Source organism: Bubalus bubalis, chromosome 21, assembly GCF_019923935.1.
Source record: "Bubalus bubalis isolate 160015118507 breed Murrah chromosome 21, NDDB_SH_1, whole genome shotgun sequence".
NCBI classification, from domain to species: domain Eukaryota; kingdom Metazoa; phylum Chordata; class Mammalia; order Artiodactyla; family Bovidae; genus Bubalus; species Bubalus bubalis.
This window is the reverse complement of record NC_059177.1, coordinates 53,198,294-53,219,922: the sequence shown is the minus strand read 5'-3', so window position 1 is coordinate 53,219,922 and position 21,629 is coordinate 53,198,294. Positions and strand designations below refer to the sequence as shown.

Here is a 21,629-nt window from a genome sequence, read left to right as displayed (position 1 = left end):
TAGTCATGTACGGATGAGGAAGTTGGACCACAAAGAAGGCAGAGCACCAAAGATTTGATGCTTTTGAACTGTGGCGCTGGAGGAGACTCTTAAGAGTCCCCTGGACAGCAAGGAGATCAAACCAGTCAATCCTAAAGGAAATCAACCCTGAATATTCATTGGAAGGACTGATGCTAAAGCTGAAGCTCCAATACTTTGGCCCCTTGATGTGAAGAGACCCTGATTCTGGGCAAGACTGAGGGCAGGAGGAGAAGCGGGCAACAGAGGATGAGATGGTGGGTTAGCATCATCCACTCAATGGATATGAGTTTGAGCAAACTCCGGTAGACAGTGAAGGACAGGGAAGCTTGGCGTGCTGTAGTCCATGGCGTCAAACATGACTGAGCAAATGAACAACAACAAAAGGTGGCTTTCTAACCTTAACCATGTTCACCATTTTCTGTTCTCGTTTTGTTTGAAATACCAGGCATTGGATCTCCTGGTTGGTGATAAACCCACAACAGTTCCCCGAAGCATTGACCACAGAGCACCTGTTCTAAAGTAGGTGCTAGCTAAGATACTCTGTGGGTTGGCGCAGTCTCTAGAGTTTGGACTCAGTAATCCTGGGCATCAGGCAGGATGTTCTTTGGTAAAGACACCTGAGCTATGAGGTGCAGCAAACCAGGGCCCATGCAGTAGAGACCACAGCGTGATCCTTGACCTCACAGCTCAGGGAAAACATCGCAAAAACAAGGCACTTGCATGGAAGGCTTCCCACATGGTACACACCTGAGCCTCTTAACTCCGTGGGAGTGGGTACAGCCCCATCTTGTATGTGCCAGGGAGGAAGTTCAGTTCAGGGGGCTGTGGTGAACCTAGAGGCAGCGAATCAGGACCTGACCAGGAGCGTCCGACTCTGGAGCTCAAGCTCTTCACTGACATGGTCTGCTCAAGAGGGGAGGCAGGCCTGGGGGAGGCCAAGGACTCAAGGCCAGCCCTGCTGTGGGCGAAAGGAGCTCTCTTTCCTTCTCAGCCCGCTTCAGGCCTGAGAACAGCCGGGCCTCTGTCAGGGAGATGGCTGAAGGTGGGCCTGGATGACTGTGGAGAGGGGTGTGCATGTTCGCGGGGTCTGGAGAATGTCAGCTTCCCATCTGGTGAGGCCTGTGCCCCGGGGCCACTCGGAGGCTGCTAAGGGATCAGAGGCATCCTGCGAGCTCTCCCTGAGCGCCTGGGTTCTAGGACCTCTTCCTGTCCTGTCACAGCCAAGGGGCCAGGGCAGACAACTGTGTTTGTCCTGAGGACACGTGTGTGGAGCGGGGAGTGGACGAAAGGTAAGGAAGGAGGGCAGCTCTTTGATGGGAAGATGGGGAAACGGGGCCAGAAGAAGGCGGCAGTACGCTGCAAAATGCATCTCGTGCCTGTGACTAGAGGGAGGGGTTCTGGGTACAAAGCTTGGTTCTGACGCTTGCAACCCCCTGACCTGGAGCGAGTTACCTGGCCTCCTGAGCTTCAGTGCCTCGATACAAGAAACAGGGACCATAACCCCTACCCTGTGGAGGGCTGGGCGGGGACCAAGTGAGGGCGCGCAGACGCAGCTCCAGAGGGAAAAAGCTCCAACAAGGGCTTTCAGCAACATAACCTCCAGGCGGCCTCTGTTCCCCGGATTAGAACCCTGGACCACTTCTTACTTTGGACTTGCTGTTTTCTTTCTCTAAATCTCTTGGTAAGGGCGTGTACACACACCCAGGCTCTGTACCACCCCTCTCCCCACCGCCACTTTCTCAGACTCCTGGTGGTTTTAAACCTAAGAAAAAGCTGCAGGAGACACGGGTGTCTGCCTCCAGTTAATGTACAAGCAAGGTGTGAGACGGGGCATGCCCTGAACTGACTGGGAGGGCTTACCCTTCGCCCAAACAGACTAGGCATGGGACTGCAGACCCATCCATTAGCCCCAGATCTGCCTTGGACGCTGAGGCCAGCATGCTGGCAGTTTCCTTTCCCTGGAACGCTTCCTGATTTCCCACGACTGAAACACACACGTTTGTCAGTGGTCAAAAGACCTTCTGCTTTTGCTCCTACTAGGAAAGGGGAAGATGAGGGGTGATGTGACAGGGGAGCTACGGGGGTACTTTCTCATGCACCTGAGAGCCCGAGGCCATCTCCAAGGCCCTGAGGTTCTGGTCTGGCTCACCTGACCCCTGACCCACCTGACCAGGAGTCAAGGCACAGTCAGAGAAGAGTTGCCAGGTGACAAAGGAAAAGGGTGGCTTAGTGCAAATCCATGGGGGTCAGGGGGGACACTGCAGGCTCACGCAGTCAGGCAAGGCTTCAAGGTGGGCCTTTCAGAAGGAAAAGCAAAGGCCCACGGTCACAGTGAGCACCTTTGCTTGGGTGATGGGGTTGGCTGTATCCTTGACGCGAGTTCACTCACCCTCAAGCCTGAGCATAACCGAGTATAGGGACACACGATGGAGCCTAAAATCTCCTGAGCTGAGAGCCTCCCAAGATTAAGTGCATCTCCTCCCATGCAGCAGAAACCCCAGATGATAAATCTGACAGACTGGTGCCAGCCCTCCTCTGAATTCTGGGCATGAAGAAAGGAACAGAGATCTCAGCATGAGTGGGCAAAAGCTCACGAAGCTCCCTGCCTGGATGGAGAGTGGGCCACGAACTGTGCCCACTCAGTGTGTGCCCCCCACACGGGGGCCATCAATTCTCCCCCGAGCTTCTGAGCAGGCAGCGCTTCGCACAAGAAACTGCATTTCAGCCGGACCCCGGGGCTGAGAAACACCAAGTGAGGCTGCCAGGAAGGGGAACTTGACCTTTGCTGGGGTCCCCTGACTTAAACTCTCGATGCTTGAGTACGGTGGCACTTGATGCAGTTATTTCATTTATTTAGAAATGAGCCCTTGCACCACTCTCCTCACAAGCTTTGTTGGAAAACAGCTGGCCCAGAAAAACTGGGGAGGCCGATGGAGAGCTGGCGCTGAAGGATGGATGGCCCTGTGCCGGACGCCATCCATCTACAGCAGTGGAAGGTTTGGAGGGTCTGGGTCACGGTGATGGGACAGGGCCCAGGCTGGTTGGGGGAAAGTCCCTCGGTTCCATGGAGTGCTGGGTAACAGACTTGTCTATATTTTTTATTGCTTTTAGAACTCTGGGGCTCGAAGAGGCCTTAGCTGAAGCCAGAGGAACTTCTGAGAGAAACCGCTTGAGAGAACTGAAATTAATCTGAGCTTCCTTTCTTGTGGCACCATCACCAGGCCTGATGAGTGGTTCTATGACGTGGTTTTTAAAGAGCAGTGTGTTGCTCTGAGCACGGCTGTGGCAGCCCAGGAAGGGCTGCTCTTCTGAATCATCCAGCAGAAGTCATCCCGGATTTCTGCTGCATGCGAGCACATGCACTTCAGTCCCCGTGCTGACGTCCTACCTCCAGCGCCTCAGAACGGGGCTGCTTTTGGAGATAAGACCATTAAAAGTGACAAGTCACTCAGTTGTGTCCGACTCTTTGTGACCCCATGGAATTCTCCAGGCAAGAATACTGGAGTGGGTTGCCATTTCCTCCTCCGGGGGATCTTCCCAACCCAGGGGTCAAACCCAGGTCTCCCACATTGAAGGTGGATTCTTTACCATCTGAGCCACCAGGGAAGCCCAAGACCATTAAAGAAGTTAGTTAAAATGAGGCCAATGAGGTGGGCCCTAATCCAATCTGACTGGTGTCCTTATAAGAAAGGAAGATTAGGACCCAGAGAGACAAGGGTGCACATGCCCAGGGTCGGGGCCGACCACATGCAAAGACAGGAAGAGAGCGGCCGTCTGCAAACCAAGGGGAGGTCTCAGGGAAAGTAAACCTGCTGGCACCTTGGCCTTGGACTTCCGGAACTTGACAAATTAGATTTCTGTTGTTGAAGTCATCTGGTGTATGGCATCTGTCATGGCAGCCTAAGTGGATTAATATAGTTGCCCAAGACAAAAAAGGCTTCATGGAGTTGCTGAAATCAGGAGGACTGCTGACAGAAACGCCCAGAAACTCTCTGACAAGGCTCCACGCTGACCACTCCCCAAATCCCGGTGCTGTTCAAGGGCCACCTGCCCTGAGCACTGTTCTCAGGCACCTTCCCTTAATGAAAGACAGGCGACCCTGCTTCTGAGCTTTACTAATCCTCCGATGAGAAAGCACTAGGCCAGGGATGTCCCTGGTGGTCCAGTGGCTAAGACTCAAGCTCCATTACCGGGGGCCTGGCTCCAATCCCTGCTCAGGGAACTAGATCTCACACGCAACTAAGAGTTCACACGCCACAACTAAAGGTCCTACATGCTGCAACGAAGACTGAAGACCCTGAGTGCTGCAACAAAGACCCCGTGCACCCAAATAGATATTTTTTAAAAAAGAAAGAAGGCACAATACCATGCACTTAATGAGAACTCAGAAGATGGAGGTGATGTCTACTCACTGTTCAGCCACATTTGGGTCAAGAGAATCAGTCTCAGTAGGTGTTTCTGGCAAGGAGGAGCCGGACTCCTGTATCTGGCACAACTCCTCATCTGTGATGATGTCAAAGGCGGCGTCATCCGGCGGCCGGCAGTCTGTGTTTGCACCTGGGGCACAGATGCAAGCAGAGAGAGAGGAGAGACGCATGGTCATGCACAGGACGGGGAGGGAGTGCAGCTACGCACAGGACTAACCAGGAGGACGCACCCTGCAGCGCTCGCTCAACCGACAGCAACTCTGTCGGGATGGAAACAAAGGGCTGTTGGGATGTTTCAGAAAAGCAGATGAGGGGGCTACAGGTGAAAGTGAACGCACAAAGTAAGTGTTTTCTCTGAAGTCCCTTAGGCAGGGGCGTGGAGGGGTTTTAAGCTCTAACATGTTCTCTGAGGCCCCTTACTTAGACAGAAAAAACTTATCAAAACCTTATCAGGAAAGAACCTAACAAAAAGATAAACATACTTCCCTGCTGCTGATCCTTGCTTCAGCACACACACACTTCATGCATGCTTCTTTGAGAGCAGGATTCTGTGTGACCTGCATTTCCATCTCAGTCCACTAGAGGGTGGAAAAGAACTGACCCCACCCCCCTACCCAACCCCACCAACCCCACCCAACCCCACCAACCCCTGAAGCTCGACAGAATTGTGCCCAACCCTGCAGAGCACTGGGTCGGAAGGACGCCGTGTGGATGCTGCTGTTCTAGTCAGCCCCACCCCGCCAACAAGCACCCTCCTGCATGTGATGGAAGCTGTGATGGCAGGCCTGAGATGAAGAAAAGGCAAGTAAGGCAGAAAGACAGGCAGGGGAGGAGGCAGGAAATGTCAGAAATCAAAACAAGCAACCTCAGCATGCTGGCACCATGCCACCCTGTGTTGTCACTGAAACACCCAGAATGAGCCAGGCGTGTCAGGAGAAGAGTTCATGTGGGCTGCAAGTTCCCAGTGGGCCCTGCCTCACAGCTCCTGGACGGGCCGGGCTTTAGGAGGGATGTTCTTCCTCTGGTCTGAAGTCTGCATAATGGAGGGTGGCTTGAGGCACAGGCTGAAAAGGGGGACCGGGACTGGCTTTTTTCCACAGGCCCAGCCACATTCCTGAACCTGCCTTTTGAGGCTGGCAGGAAGAAGGGGGAAGGAAGAGGAGGGAAGGGAAAATGACCAACAGGGACCTAAAATGATGCCCGCTGAGAGAAACCAAAGGAGCCCTAAATCGAGTGCTCTGCCATGTGTAGACTGGAAGACTCAACTCTGGTACTTTGGCAATTCTCCCCAGACTGCTGTAGAGACTCAATGCAATCCCAACCAAAATGTCACCAGGATGTTTTTGTAGAAACTGACTAGTTAATTCTAAAATTTATATGGAAAAGCGTACAACCTAGAATAGCCAAACTTTAATAAAGAAGAAAATTGGAGGACTCACCCTGCCTGATTTTAAGACTTATTATAAAATTATGGCAATCATAACAGTGTGGTATTGGTGAAAGAAAAGGCACGTTGGTAAATGGAGTGGAACAAAAAGTCCAGATACCGAATCATATATAAAGGCAACTTATTTTTGAGAAAAGCACAAAAGCAATTCTATGGGAATAGACCTTTCAACCAATGGTGTTGGAATAACTGGACAAGCATTTACAAAAAATGAATCTTTGGGCAAAGCTTGCATCATATAAAAAAATTAACTCAAAATGAACCATAGACCTAAATGTGAATCTAAAACTATAAAACTTTTAGGAGAAAACAAAAGAAGACCTTTGAGTTCTTGAGTCAAACAAAAAGAGATATGATATTAAAAGAACAGAAAAAAATTGACCCATAAGAAAAAAAACTGATAGACTGGACTTTATCCAAATTATACTCATCAAAAGAAAATTTTAAAAGACAGGATACAGGTTGGGAAAAAAACATTTGTAAAACAGATATATGATAAATAAATCATACTCAGGATATATAAAGAGCTTTCAAAATTCAGTAAATTTTAAATAACACACTAATGCTGTGCAAAGTACACTTTCCCATCCTTGAGCAGTTGTTTGTATCTAGTATAAATAATGGCGCCGGCCAACCTCCTTGATGATCCATTTAAACAACAGAGGAGCTAACAGTGTCTCTGAAGGCTGGCTGGCCTGGATCCAGACTGAAGCCGAGGAGGGCAGGGCTCTGGCTGCAGGAGGCAGAGGTGTCTGAGCACAGACGGCGCTCACTGCTGCCCGAGTCACTGCAGTTCTGCCCGCCTTGTGCTCTACACCACAGTCCAGTCCTGAGCGGGCGGCCTGGGCTGAGGTCTGTGAGGCTGTGCTCCGAGCAGCAGCAGCAGGGACCAAATCCCGCTTCCTTTTACTGAGCTGAGTGAGAGGAGGTGAAAGACAATGCGCCCTTCTCGGTCACTGAGTGAGAACACGAGCTACTGGGAAGACAGGGAAGGATGCGCTCATTTCCAGATTCAACGCCTGGCCTTCGGTTATCCCGGGACAGAAGTTCAGGGCTGGGGCCTGGGAGACAGCATTTTCTAAAGCGTGGGGTGGCATTCCACCAGTGGTACATGAGTTAAGAGGCAAACAGACCTCACATTAAATAATAATGCTGCATCATATCAGGAGAAAGTTATTCCCTTTTCAATTCACTTTCCATCCTAATTACATCAAAAAGAAAGTTTCAGTGCCTCACTTTGGAAGTACTGAACTAGGCGTGGCTCAGCTAAGCAGCCACAGTGGGGCGGTGGGGAGGGTGGCCCCGGGGAACAGAGGCAGTGGGGGAGCTGACCTTGGCCTCCGGTGGCCTGGGCCGGGGATCGCGTGGGGCTGGGCTCCCCCTGGCTGGTGCCCGAGCTGCTGCTGTTGGGAGAGCCGGGGCTCTCGCTCAGCTTCCGGAAGCAGGCCCGGCAGCAGCGCTCCTTCTTGCCACCGTGCTTGCTCACGGCATAGTTGTTGCAGCAGTAATAGCAGAAGATGCGGCCGCATATCCTGGGGACGACATGGGCACGGGCTGTAAGGATGCCGCACAGGGGCCGCGAGCGCCCTGCCCGGCGCTGGAACTGGGCTCCGGACGCCACACGGCTCATCACACCCAACTCTGTCCGCTCTGGACCATGGCCTCAAGGCCCCTTTCCTAAGACTCCAAGAAAGCCGCCTGGGTGACACCTGATGGGAGGAAGTTTTACTTCCTAGGGTCCTAGCAGGCAGGCTGAGCTCCCTTCCCTGACACTATGATGCAGGTGGGCATCCCACACCTGGGTGCTGGGCTCTAAAAGCAAAGATGATTCTCCACGCCCCCGTCCCAACTTGAAATTCATTCTTGCCTGCCCATCTTCGGGTCCTGGGGGCAGGGAGGTCTTTGCTTCCTCTGGCAGAGCCTCGGCCCCTGCTCTCTCCATGGTCCATCTCCCCTCTGATCCCCACAGGCCAAGCGAGCATCGAGACTTGGGTCTCTGGGTGTCCCACATCCCTGGGGGCCCCCTTACTTCTGCCCACATGCCCTGTATTCAACTCTCTTCCCTTTTGGGGATCCTTGAGTGTCCTGCTGGGACCCTGCCTAACACCCCCTCCTCAATTGGTTCCCTCAAAACTAAAAGACAACATGCTCTTCCTAGACAAGTGGCTGCCACGCCAACGCCTGCCCTAACTCCCCGCCCGGAGCCCTCTGCTCTGGCTCTGGGCCCTGCCCGCGAGCCGCCCGCTGACCTGCAGTGGTGCCTCCGCACCATCCAGCTGAACTCCCGCTTGCAGTCGAGGCAGTGGCTCGCCTCCGTGTCCCCGGGCCATTTCTCCTCAGCACTGAGCTTCTGCTGGAATTCCAGGGCATCTGACTTCTGCCAGAGAGCATCCTTGTCCCTGGGACAGAGCCACGTCAGAAAAACAGAAGGGAGCATCCATGAAAATGATGCAACTGCCTCCGGATTCACTTCAGAACACTGCTTCTGAATTGTGCAAGACAGGAGGGGAATTCACTTTTATTGATACTGAGGTCACCTGTCACCCCACAGCAGATCCAGACTCAGCAGGAGTCCCCCAGAGTGTGGGTCCTGATCTGACACGGCACATGTGAAGGTATGGGGGCCTGTGGGGTGGCAACTGCAGAGGCCTGCTAGCACTAACAAGGGCCACCAGCTGCCCAGGGGTCTAAATGACAGTGTGCACGGCCACCGGGAGGTTAGGCTGTCACGTGCTGCCACAATTACACGACAGCCAGTGCGCTGCGAGCCAAATAACCAGGAATGTACCGCCCACCCAAATCTTCAGTATGTTTGGGACCCTTCTTGTTTTTACGGTTTAAGTAATAATTAATGGCCCTGGCAACATGTGAGCCACTGATGACTGAGAGCCACACCAGAGCCACCCAGGCCCTGAGAGAAGCTGGCACTCTCATCAGTCAGGGACTCCAAGTCAACCAAAGACTGTTCCCCTGAAATATAAACGAGAACATGGACTTTTCAGGAATGCCTGACACTGTCAGGAAGCAGAAAGACTCATTCTTGCGACCAGAGTCATTCTCCAAACTGGGCCATGGCTTGTTCTGTCTGGTCCTGGGAGGCCAGGCACCCAGGCCCTGGCAACGTGGCAACTGTGTCAGGACCTGGGCTTTTCCAATACAAACTTCTGGAAGGTGTGTGAACGCAGAGGTCACAAATGCCGAGTCCCTAGTCTACAAATTGATGGCACATGGGCAGAGTTTTCAAGCTTCCAAATTAGTCAAAATTTATTATTCCCAATTTGCAACCCCAAATGAATTAGTACATTTAGGCATTGCTTATGCATGGCTGCTGACGCTGTAAAGAAAGGGCTAACCAGATCTTATGTGGTTCTTGAAAGAAAGACCCAAAACTATAAACCAATTTTATGGAGTTTTTTGGACAAAACTTTGAGTCTGAGCCACTGTCTAGTGGAGCAGGGATTTTCAACTCTTGCTCACTGATACCTGGACCCCACTCCCAAGAATTCCACTCTGGTTGGTCTGGGTGGGGTCCAGACCTGAGTGTTACTTTAGTCATTAGCTCCCCTAGTGACTCCAATTTGCATCAGGGTTGAGAACCACTGCTCTGGTTATAACTATCAATTTATAGGCTACACAGAAGATGGAAGGACATGTTAGATGACACTATAGAGATGTAATCAGCAAAGCCCAGGTTACAGGAAACTACGGGATAAATGGCCTGCTTTCTTTAAAAGTAAACTGCAAAGGAAAAGAAGAGAGATGGTAGGGAAACCATGCCTAAGTAAGAGAGATCCAAGAAACGTATCACCATGCAACACACAGATCTAATTTTGATTCTGACTAGAAAAAATTATAAAGCAATTGGAAAAATTTCAAAATGACTAGATACTTGATGACATTGGGAATTAGTATATTTTTAAGCATAGTAATGATATTGTGGTTGTTTAAAATAAGCAGTCCCGGTGTTAGGAAGGCACATACAAAAATACTTGTGGATGAAATGACAAGAAGTTTGGGATTTGCTTCAAAACAGTCTGAGGAGGTGGGAGAAATGGGTAGGACTCCAGGAAACACAAGACTTGGTAATGAGCATAATGCTGAGGCTGCAGGTACAGAGGGGTGCATTCTGCTATCTACTTTTGTATTTTTGAAAACTTCTGGGACTTCCCTGGAGGTCTAGTGGTTAAGACTCTGGGTTTCCACTGCAGGGGCCACAGGTTCGATCCCTGGTCAGGGAATTAAGACCCCACAAGCCACAGGGCACAGCCAAAAAAGAAAGAAGATTTCCATACAAAAAGCTTTACAAATTTTTTGGAATGACTTGCCAACATTTAAAACTCAGATCAGTTTCACATAAAAATCCAGATTTCTACCTTCTCTGAAGAAGTGAGGGGACCTGGCAGTAGCAGCGCAGCCATGCCCTCTGGTTTCTCAGAGCCCCTCCAGCCCGGCTCACACATTTACACCACTGTCTGCTGCCTGAGCGACTAAGCACACAACTGCTACCTGATGCACTGGAGTTTGGGGCCCCAGGCGCTGGGGAGAGTCGGATGGAGGAGAAGGAGAAAAGGACTCATGAGAGAGGGGCAAGGGAGTGGAGAAGTCCCTGAGGATATTAATCGTCTTTGACTGTCACTCTGTGGCTGAGTACATGGAGAGTTTGAAAACAATCAACACAGCAGTACGAAAACACAAACCAGACGCACACTAGTGGGAACAATGAAATCCTGTCTTTTAAGGCTGCCAAGGACCTGAGTAGACCCTGTTCACGTGTGTGTGCCCTTACAACAGAACACAAGCAGACAGGGGCCCACTTCCCTGAACAGTCCCTTCAAGAAGAGTCACACTTCTTTCAAGAAAAGCCAAGCTCAGGGGAAGCCCGCGGCCCCTGGTCTGTCCTGACACTCACCTGAGCAGCTCTATCAGCCGCTCCTCCAGGTACTTCTTGGTTCTGTTCAGGTCATCCAGGTCAGCGAGCATCTTCTGGTCATTCTTCTCCCTTTCTGCCGCCTCCTGGCAGAGTCTGTTGTAATATTCCTGGGCCTTTGTGGTGGCTCTTTCAAGTTCCCTCTGGGTCCTGGTGGAGGAGTGGTAAGTAGTCCTGATCACCCACTATTTCCAGCTCCCTCCTTCCCCCGGGCTAACCCCAGCCTCTAATAAGCAGTCCCGCTGCCCTACCAGCCTTTGTCTTGGGGGAGCCCCTTGCACTGTTCCGCTCACAGGGTGTATATTCAAACCTTAAGCCTTCAAACCTCCTCTCACACACCCAAACTCTTCACACATTGCTACCCCCCACAACAAATACAAGGGACATTCAGGAGAGGAGGTTGACCTCAGGTCACTAAGAGCACCCCAGGTGGGTCAAACTCTGTACCACTTTTCTTTGGAGAAAACTGAGGTTGTGAAAGGAGCCCAATGGGTGAGGTGCATGGGTTGGTGATGGGGGGTGGATATGCAGAGGAAAAAGGAGTCAGAACAGGAAGAACTGAGGCGCAGCTTCCTGGAGGTGACCAGGCAGAGGATCATCTGTCCCCCACGTTTCTCTGGGACTCTACACATGAGGTGTGGCACTGGGCACAGAGCAGGCACTAACTCTGAATGGCCAGGAGTTCAACCTGAGGCCTCGAGGCCTACGGAATCCTGCTCTGGGTACTGCAGAGTCTCAGGCTATGAGAGGGGCTGGCTGAACCAGAGTCTGCCCATCCTTGGCCACTTCTCATTCAGCTCACTAGTCCCCAAAGGCAGTGGCTTTCCAAGGATGCTCTGTGGCATGCTTCCGACATAAGCACTCCCTGGGTCTACAGCTTTTCTTGCAAAAGGACTTTTTAAAGCTGAATGAGTGGCTGACTTTCTAAACAACTGGCCCAAACCCACCCCTTCCGTGCGGACTCTCCCACTGGCCCCGCGGGCAGACTGTGTAACTGACCTGTCCAAGTCTTGGCGCAGGGCGGCCCCCTCCTCGTCCTTCCTCAGCATGGCGGCCTGGCACTCGGCAAGGTGCTTGCTGGCGCAGCTCAGTTTCTCCTGCACGTCTGCCTGGGCAGCCTGGCACAGGACAGCAGGGAGAAGACGCCTGGCTGCAGAAGCCGTGCGAGGTGCCACCCGGTGACTGGCTTGCTCCACCCCATCTGGCCAGCGCACTTCTAACAGGAGGGGCTTTTGTTTAAGTGTAAGAGGCCAAGAACTAGTACGTGTGTGGAGTAGGACAGATTCCCGTTTGTAACTATGTCCCTTGAGCATCAACTAGGGCCAGTTGTGGTGGGTGTAGGGGCTCCAGGGTGGGGATAGAGGTGTGGTTGTAGGGTATGGGGGTTTCTGAAAAATGTCACAGCCCTGAAGACAGATTTCAGCGCCACCCCTGCTCCAGCTCAGGTCAGACTCACTGACCTGGAGAACATGTGCGATGTGTGTGCGCGTTAGTCACTCAGTCGTGTCTGACTCTTTGAGGCCCCATGGACTGTAGCCTGCCAGGCGCCTCTGTCCATGGGATTTCCCAGGCGAGAATACTGGAGTGGGCTGCCATTTCCTTCTCCAAAGACAAGGTGGGGGGTGGTATAAAAAAACACACTTGGCAGCTCCAGCCAGGTGTCCAGGGAGTGGCAGGGCCATGACACAGACTCTGGGTGTCTAAAAAGGTGAGCTGATGGCAGCTTCAGTGAGGACACTGGATCTCCCTCAGGGAGGCCTCTTGATGGTCTGGTGAGAGACAAGTGAGATTCCCTCCCTGACAGACCCACAGCCCGGGAGTAGGATGACCAGGCGGATGAGGGGCCGGGCCCTGCTCAGGCAGGCAGGAGCACCTCCCCTGGGCCCCAGGGCTCGGGCCTACCTTCAGCTTCCCCTCGGCCTCCTTGGTGGCCTGCAGCTGCTGACCCTGCTCCTCCAGCTGGCCCCTGAGGGTCCTGCATTCTTCACTGGAGGTCTGAGAGGATGGGAAAGGGATCAGAAAAGTGGGGTCCTTGTTCTGAGACTCCTTCAGCCCCATTCACCGAAGTGGGTAAAAACAAGCCACTTCTCTTTCTCTCAAACTAAATTAAGCTTTGGGCTTCACTGGTAATACAATCCTGTCAAGCTAAGAGATTTAGCTTGGCCTCTGAGCTTAGCATTTCATTTCTATGAGGGAAGGTGGAGCATGAGCCATGTGGAGCTACACGGGATAGAGCGACACAGGGTGGGAGGCACATCTGTGGAAAGGCAGCAGCGGCCTGAGCGAGAGGAGTAGGCTGCGAGCGCACAGGCACGCGACGAGCATCGGAGGCCGAAGCCCCGTCTGTTTGCCTGTGTCCTCACTCCTAACCCTCTCCCCCGTGCAGGCTAGGGCGCACGTAAACCCGTCTACCCCAGGATCTTGTGAAAATGAATTGAGTTGGTTTATTACAACTGCACTGTTATCAGAAGGCAGCTTAAGGGACAGAGAATCCAGGGACAAGATTTGAGGCAGTCAGGAACTCACAAGCCCACAGGGCTTGGACAGCAAGTACATAAACGAGGGTAAGGAAAACACCAGAGGCCTCATGTTTCCTTACAGCAGGCACTCCCACCCTGCTCCTGCTACCATGCAGGAATGAGGGCACAGGCTTACAGGCCTCCTAAGATTTCAAAAGAAGCCCCCGAACTAAACCTACAAGCAACTTGCTCTTTAAACGTTGGCTGCTAATTACAAAAAAAGATTCTGTGTGGGCCCAACTTGTCTGCAATGGCATCAGATGTCTGAGTGAAGGCACCCTCCCCGGTGCTGGGTCCCTGACAGGCTCTCGCACGACAAGGACGCTGTGAGCTGCGACAACAGGACACTCCCGGGCCCTCGCGGGCCACATGGCCCAAGGCGCCTCCCACTCACTCGCGGGCCCCCAGGCCCTGCTGCAGGGGGTGGGTGCAGCTCAGACGGCTGGGGGAGGCTTACCTTCAGTCTTCTCTGGTAGTCCATCATCTCGGTGCTCAGCTGGAACTTGAGGGTGTCGAGCTCCTGGCGTGAGGCCTCCTGGAGGCTCTGGGCGTGCTGTTCAGCCTGGGCCAGCCGGGCCTGCAGGCCAGGCAGTGAGCCGGCTGTCTCCTCGGCCGCTTTCAGCTGCTCCTGCAGGCTCTCCTTCTCTCGCCGCAGCCCTGCCACTTGGTGCTCCAGGCCCTCCCGCTCCCTGGAGGCTGCCTCTTTGGCCTCCCGCAGCTCCTGAATGGTGTGGGCCAGCGCCCCCTCCACCCGCTCTTTCTCCGCAGTCAGCGCACAGACCTGGATGCCGAGCTCCGCCATGTCCATGTTGGCGCGGTGCAGCTGCTCCTGCAGCTCGGTGTGCTCCAGATGGGCCTCCTCGGAGCTGCACCTGACCCGGGACAGCTCCTCCCGCAGGATCTGGAGCTCCTCCTCCCTCCGCTCTGCCTCTTCGGCCCTCTCCTCCCTCAGCGCCCCTTCGCGCTCAGAGCACTGCAGCAGCTCCTGGACGTGGGCCCTGTTGAGGGCCTCGTTCTGTTCCTTCAGTCGCTGCACAAGGGCCTTGTGCTCTGTCAGAGCAGCCTCAGCTACGCTCAGCTGGCTCTTCACCTTCTCCTGGTCCCCCAGGGCGGCCTGCAGCTTGGCCTGGAGCTCCACCACCACGGCCTGGAGTCGCCGGGCCTCCCCCTGATGGATCTCTAGCTGCGCCTGAGACAGGGCCAGCTGGGCGGCCAGCTCCTGCGGCGCATGGTCTTCAGGTGGGCTGAGACCCTGTTGGCCTCCGTCTGCCCTGACGGTCTCAATCAGCTGGGTCTGCTGCTGGCACTGGCCCTCAAGAGCTTGGAGCTCCCCATCCCGGGCCTCGGTGAGCCGCTGGCCCTGCTCCACCTGCTCCTGCATTCGCCGGCACTCGGCCTCCTTGCTCCGCAGGGCAGCCTCCTTCTCTGCCACATGGGCCCGCAGGCTTGCCTCTGTCTGCTCTGACTCCAGAGAGGCCAGGGAGCCCTGGCTGGCCGCCTCCCGCTGCTGCAGCGCTTGGTAATCAGCCTGCAGGGCCTGAAGTTTCTCCTCCAGAATGTGGTTGCGCTCAGCTACATTCTGCAGCTCCTTCTCCAGCTCCCTGTGGGCCTGCTGGAGCTGGTCCTCCGTGCCGGTCCCATGCACCCTGGGATTGTCTGTCTGTCCCTCCCGCAGGCCCCGCTGTTCCTCCTCTGGCATCTCGCAGGCCTGCTGTGGGGCAGAGTTCAGAGCTTCAAGCGTCTCAGCCGCGTCGGGCAGACCTGGGCCTGGCTGCGCGGCAAGTTGCTCCAGCATCCTCACCTTCTGGCTGAGGTGGTCCCTGTCCTGGACGAGCTGCTTCTTCTGCTCCTCCAGGTCACTCACGTGCTGGCTCACCTGGGCCAGCTGGGTCTCCAGGAGCTGCAGCTGCCGTGTCAGCGAGCGGGCCTCCTGTTCCAGCAGCTCCTTTTCCTCCAGCCGCCGCCGTGCCTCACGCCTCGCCTCCGTGAGCTCCTCTTCCAGGGAGCCCAAGTGGCCCAGCGACTCCTGCAGCTGGCGCCGGAGCTGGGCTGCCTCCTGCCCCTTGCGGTACAGCTCGTCCCGCAGCCGGGCTGTCTCCTCCACCAGGCGCTCCAGGCAGGTCTGGGCCTCCTCCTTCAGCTGTAGTTCCCCAGCCAGCGGCTCCAGCTGCGGTGCCTGCTGCCTGCTGAGCTCCTGGATGCGGGGATTCTCACTTTCCAAGGCTTGGAGCCTCACTGCCAGCTCCTGGGTCTCCAGGGCCAAGTCACTGGAGACACGCTCTTCCCTCTCCTTTGCATCCAGAGCCGGAGCGGCCGTCTGCTCGGCTGCGGCCGGCTGCTCCGGGACATCGGCCGCGGGGATGTCCTGGTTCCTCCTGCGCGGGGAGTCATGGGTGGCCTTGAGTTCCCGAGCCAGGGGCTTCAGCAAGGACTCCAGCCGCCGCAAGGCCGAGCGGTAATCCTCCTCCTTCTCCGCAGCCCCCAGCTCGAGGGCCTGCAGGCACATGTGCAGCTCCACCATGGTGTTCTGCATGGCCTGGGAGACTTCCCACTGCTTCTGGAGCGCAGCCACCATGTCCGCGAGGCGACTGTTGTCCTCGGCGGTGGCGCGGCCCCTCTCCCTCTCCACCTGCAGCTGCTCTCCCTGCAGGCTGATGGCCGCCTTCAGCTCCTGGTTCTCTCTGTCCAGCTGCTGCATCCGCTCCTGCAGCTGCTTCTCCCGCACCTCCAGCTGGTCCAGCTCCAGCCGCATCTCGTCGAAGCCCTCCAGGGACTCGCTGTTTAAGGGGTTGCTCAGGTCCAGGCTGGAGGCCATCTCCTGAGTCTGGGCAGAAACATGGAAAATAAGTGGCTTGGGGATGAAGCTACACAGCTGTTTGGTCAAGCTTTAGAATTTAATGCGAACAGAAGGAAAACTACAGCAATTCGGTGACCTAAAGTCTATGGAGCTATTCGGAGGACTGGAACCCCTTCGCTCAAAGCAGCTGCCAGAGGTCAGCAGCAGATGCGATGCCACATGCATGAGTTCCCCCGAGACCCAGAATCGACGTTTCCCATCCCGCCGCCGCTAGTGTCGGTAACACAGCGGGTGTTGGCTGTCAGAGAAATTAAGTTATATGTAAACTACTGCTCACCCACGGCACTGTACCCACAATTCCTGCTGCGATTATATCTCAAAATGGGGTAAAGATGCTACTCTGAATGCTTCTTGTCTTGATTACTCTTTATTTTGCTTTGCTGAATAATTTCTGTGTTCTTTCCCATTAAACTATATGATACATTCCATTCACATAGATAACAAAATTAACCAAACTGACCTTATCCACTAGCATTCACTGAGCACTAGGCTTGTGCCAAGCCCTCAAGCACAGTACGTGCATACCTTTGTCTACTCCCTACAACCATCTTAAGGGCTGGGATAATTGTTATGATCCCATTTTACAGATGAGAGAGCTCAAGTTTCGAGAAGGTAAGTCACCTTCCCAGAGTCACACAGGTGGCGAGTGACAGTCAGAATATGATCTTGCCACTTTTAACCACAGTGCTAAATCACTTCTTCTAAAACACTTCAAAAAGTTTTAAAAAATAACTTACTTTTTAAAAGATCTAAATTCCTTTTGGTTGTAAAAACCTGGACTCTAGGAAACAGCGGGTAGGACTGAGGGATTATGCGGCTTGGGACTGGAACATCAGGTGTCTGAAAACGTCCCGAGTTGGGCGGGGCAGGGACATGACAGACAGGAAGGCCCCAGCCTTTCCAGCATTACCTGCAGGTAGCTGCTCACCAAACTGCTCATGCTTGAGCTTCGGCTGGGTGGTCTCCACAGGTAAGGGGAAGAGCTGGTGGCCAGGGTCCTCCTGTGGGGCCGCAGAACAGACACGCCTGCATCAGCGCAGGAAACACACACACACACACACACACACACACACACACACACTCGGGGAGGCCTTGGTTGTCAACTGGCAACCAGGTGGTGGCAGGGGTGATGCCCACCCGGGTAGAGTAAGGGGGCAAAGTCCAACAATTTCCACCAAAGCACACATTCAGGTTGGTTGTGCCAGCTGGACTCCACTGCTGAAGTCTAAGCATGGTGGCTCTGCTCCCACTGTCAAAAAGGAACGATATACTATTTTCCCAGTTTGAGATTTAAGCTCTCCTAGAAACTTTGGTGCCAGCCATTACTCGTTTGCCAGTGAGGAACCAGCAGCAGTCAGTCTGGTAAACAGAGGTCACGCTGTGCTTTGGGCCGTGAGGTCACTGTTTTATAGTACGTTACACGGGTGATGTGGCGGGAAGACCTCTTCTGGTTCAAGTGACCACACCGGACACGTTCTACACTGCGGGAAGTTCTATTTGATGGCACTAGTCACTGCGAACGAAAGGTACTTTCACTTAACCAGAATCTGTCCCTCAATCTACAGCTGCTGCAGTTTACAACCCAGCGACTGCACTTGTCAGCGTCTACCCAGAAGACAGTCACGTACGTGTGTTAGGTGATGTGTGGGTGCTCTCGGCAGTGTATCGTGGTGGAGAAAGCAGAACCAGTCTGCCTCTGTATCACTGGAGAGACAGAGAGCCTCTTTCCTCACACAGAGGAGCACTTCCCCACGCACGGGTCACCTGTTTTGTAGAGCGCCAGGCAGTGAGTATTTTCGGTCTGTAAGCCTTGGGCTCTGTCACAACAGCTCAAGCCTGCCACCGCAGCCTGAAAGCAGACCCATGACGGGGGGTAAATAAAGGTGTGTCACACACTGCCCTGTGGGCCATGGTCTGCCAGTCCCATTCCACATCTGTAGAACTCCCTGTGCAACTGGCTAAAAACCTCAAAAACAAAGTGGAATGAAAAAGGCGAGTTGCAAAAGAATAGCTACTTCACGATTCAATGTATGCAAATGCAAAAAATATATATCTATAAAATAAAACTATATATACATTTATGAGAACACACAGTAAAACACAAAAATATCTGGGAATGACATGCATCAACTACAGAGTTGTAATTACTTCTAGAAAGGGAGAGATCAGAAAGGATGGCCATGGGGTGGGGCTTTGTTTGAATCTATATTTTATTTCCTAAAAAAAAAGGTATTAGAACCAGCTTGAAGGGGCTTTGACTGGCCAAATAAGAGATAACTTGAGCTTTAAAATTATTACAGTGATGAATATAACCTATTGAATACAAGAAGAATCCACAAGTCAATACCGCTATAAATAAGCAAATGAATAAACTGATGGAGAAGAAAGAAAAGATCTTCCTTTTCAAACAGAATGCCAACTACTAATGCAGAAGGGAAAATGGACTCAGAAAATCACTCTGATAACCACGACAGTAATTGATTCAGGAAAGATTTACCAATGGATGTTAACAGGAGAGAGATTTAAAAGAAATAGGATAAAGAAAAAAAAAAAAACCTAGTCTCAAATGTCTTCCAATAAGATACATATTAATTATAAAGAGAAAAACAAAACTTCAGGAGAAACCTGGCTAACACCAGCATAACCAAACGATGATGGTTAACCTCACTAGTAATGAAACCTCTGGGTACAATACACCGAGAGGGACTCAACGCCTGGGGTATTTCTCCCAAAATGCTTAATCTGAATACAGTAATAGGAAAATACACTAGACAAACTCAATTCAAGGAATAAGTTACAAAATAACTGGCTTCTACTTCTAAAAATGTCTATGCTATAAACAACAAAGAAGAGAAACTATCCCAAATGAACAAGGACTAGAGACCCCTGACCATTCACTGATGTGATCCTGGACTGGCTCAAAGACGTGTCTGGCATAATTCTTAAAATTTGAGTATGTTCTGTAGATTGGATAGCAGTATTGTATCAGTGTCAATTACCCGATTTTAACAATTGTACTGAGGTTGTATAAAAGGATGTCCCTGATTTAAGGAAATATACAATGAAATACTTAGGAGTAAAGGGCAATCAGGGCTGTAACATATTCTCAAATGAGAATGGAAACAAACCACATTTACATAAGGCGAAAAAGTGATACGGAATTCCCTGACAGTCTAGTGGTTAAGACTCCATGCTTCTGCTGCAAAGGCGCAGGTTCAACCCCTGGTTGGGGAACTAAGAATCCCCAAACCATGAGGTGCAGCCAAAAAATGTCAAAAGAAAAGAGAATGATAAAAACAGTTGTAATACAACACTGATAGCTAGAGAACTGAGGTGAAGGACAGATGAGCACTGCGTACTGTTTTTACAACTTTTCTGTAATTCTGAAATGATTTTAAAATTGAACCATTCTAAAAAGGACGTGTGAAGTAAATATGGCAAAAATGTTGGCTCTTAAGCCCCAGTAGTTGGCATATGGGTTCCATTATAGTCAGTACTTTTTCCTCCACAGAAAGAAGTCCCTAATAAGAAATTCAAAAAATTGGAATTAAAAACAAAACACACCTTTTTTACAGAAAGCAAAAAAAAAAAATGAAGAGTGCTGGGCTTGAGTTGAACTCAAGTCTGGTGCCCTGGCCCTGTTCTTGCCAGCTGTGTGGCACTGGGCAAGTCCCTCCACTCTCTGTGCCTGTTTCCTCAGCACCTCACTCCTGAAATGGGTATTGTGTGAATGCAGTTGTGTGGGCGCTGTACTGGTGTAGGAAAAGAAAACACAGCAAAGCAAACTTTCCAACAACCCTTATGTGATGAGCTTTCTATCCCTCTCACTGGCGTCCATGATAATAACTGTATCTAGGAGAACACAACTGGGAAAAGCCCACTTGCTTCCACTTCGCTCCCACACTGAGTTCCTTAACACATCTGAAAACCCTGTGTTTTGCATATGCATCTCCACTGACTCATACCACCTAACCAACTAGGTTAAGTTTAAGGCTGGAGCCTTCAGATGTTATCGCTAGTCATGATGCAACCAAGTCTGTAAAAGGAGCAAGCATAAGGTCATTTACTGCATTAGCAAAACTGCTTTGAGCGGACTGATGGCAAGCTTCAAAATCAAACACCTCTTTCCCCTCTTTTCAACCAAGCAGTTAATTCTTCAAAGTACCTGGCAAACGTTGGCCAGGCAGCATCCAGGTCATAGCCCCTCGATGCCAGGTCAAATTGGACGTCAGTCAGCTCGTAGAGTTGGCCCACGATGTCAGAGCTCAGCTTTGGCTTCAGAAAGGGGCTCCTTGCATAGTACCAGTCACTGCAGAAAAATATGGAAAGGGGTCAAGTACAGGAACAATAAAGATAATGGAAGAGTACATTTAGTCATCCTCCTAGCACGGCTTTGCCTCATCAACTTGCAACTCAGGGTACTAAATTAATTAAAGACAGACAGAAAGATACACATCCCAATGTGATTTTCACCACTGAAGTATGTAACTCTTAAACTCACTCTTCTTCAAGGAATTACTGAAATGAACTAGATGCTTATTTGTTTATTATTTATATCTTATCTATTCCCCCAAAGAATGTGAGAAACCTTAAATTTGAATTACCGTCCAGGAAAGGGCAGTTGTAAAGGAAAGAACACTTCCTTTCCATAAGAACATCTTGTCTTCTATCCCTTCTGGAGAATGCAATACAGGACACTGAACTCGCTGCTAATTTCTGTCCAGACATGTATTAAAAAAGTCAAAGAACAAAATATCTCCACTTTGAGGTGGTGGCTGTTTTACTTCATGTGAAACGGTAAGAATGAAAGAGACAACACTGATGAGTTTAAGGAGCCACGTGGCTGAGCTCTGAGAACTGGGAGACACTGTAAGTGGGTTTATGGCAGCTGTGACTAACCCCACAACCACCTTCAAATCCAACGTGCCAAGGTTTCAACGCACATGAATTCACAAAGCTTAGCACTTACAAGAGAAATACGCATTTACACCAATCTTAAAGGTGACACAAAATGAAACAAAATACTTCCCCCCAATAGTTTTTCTTTTATTCAGAAGTATCTCTTTGATTAACTGGAAGAAGCTCTAGAGGTAGAAGGGCGGCAGAGGTGGACAGGGCAGTCGGGCCAGCCACAGAGGTTCAGCTAACAGGCTCCTAATCTGACATCCTCTCCCAGCTCCACGTGCTCAGTCCTGCTCTCCGTCCTGTCCTCCTCCCCCTGCTGAGGGGGTGGAAGGGGCACGAGGGGCCCGAAGGCCCCCCATCTGGTTGCTGTCACAAGCTCCAGGGAGCCCAGACCAACGGGGCTGGCACTGACTCAGTGTCTCTGGTGAGGCCCCAGGCTTGCTGGTGTTAAAAATTCCACAGGTGGTTCTGCGGAGAGGCATGTCTGCCAGCACCAAGGACATGCCATCTACCAGGTGAAAGCACC

The 21,629-nt window shown here is 51.9% G+C and overlaps 1 protein-coding gene across 8 annotated transcripts in view; it reads right to left on the bottom strand.

Annotated features, from left to right (window-relative positions):
• FYCO1 (FYVE and coiled-coil domain autophagy adaptor 1) overlaps positions 1-21,629 on the bottom strand; it is a 79,991-nt gene that overhangs the window by 37,014 nt on the left and 21,348 nt on the right. For 6 of the 8 annotated variants that reach the window (XM_044933869.2, XM_044933872.2, XM_044933873.2 and 3 more), the window contains 9 exons: positions 20,364-20,507; positions 17,109-17,199; positions 13,799-16,165; positions 12,725-12,817; positions 11,822-11,940; positions 10,805-10,972; positions 8,145-8,294; positions 7,228-7,427; positions 4,434-4,578 (listed from right to left, as the gene is read on the bottom strand). In XM_044933869.2, the coding sequence (XP_044789804.2) occupies positions 4,434-4,578; positions 7,228-7,427; positions 8,145-8,294; positions 10,805-10,972; positions 11,822-11,940; positions 12,725-12,817; positions 13,799-16,165; positions 17,109-17,199; positions 20,364-20,507 (3,477 nt within the window). Of the gene's footprint in view, positions 1-2,856; positions 3,434-4,433; positions 4,579-7,227; positions 7,428-8,144; positions 8,295-10,804; positions 10,973-11,821; positions 11,941-12,724; positions 12,818-13,798; positions 16,166-17,108; positions 17,200-20,363; positions 20,508-21,629 lie in introns of those variants that run through there. The other 2 variants (XM_044933874.2, XM_044933875.2) reach the window with 2 other exon arrangements.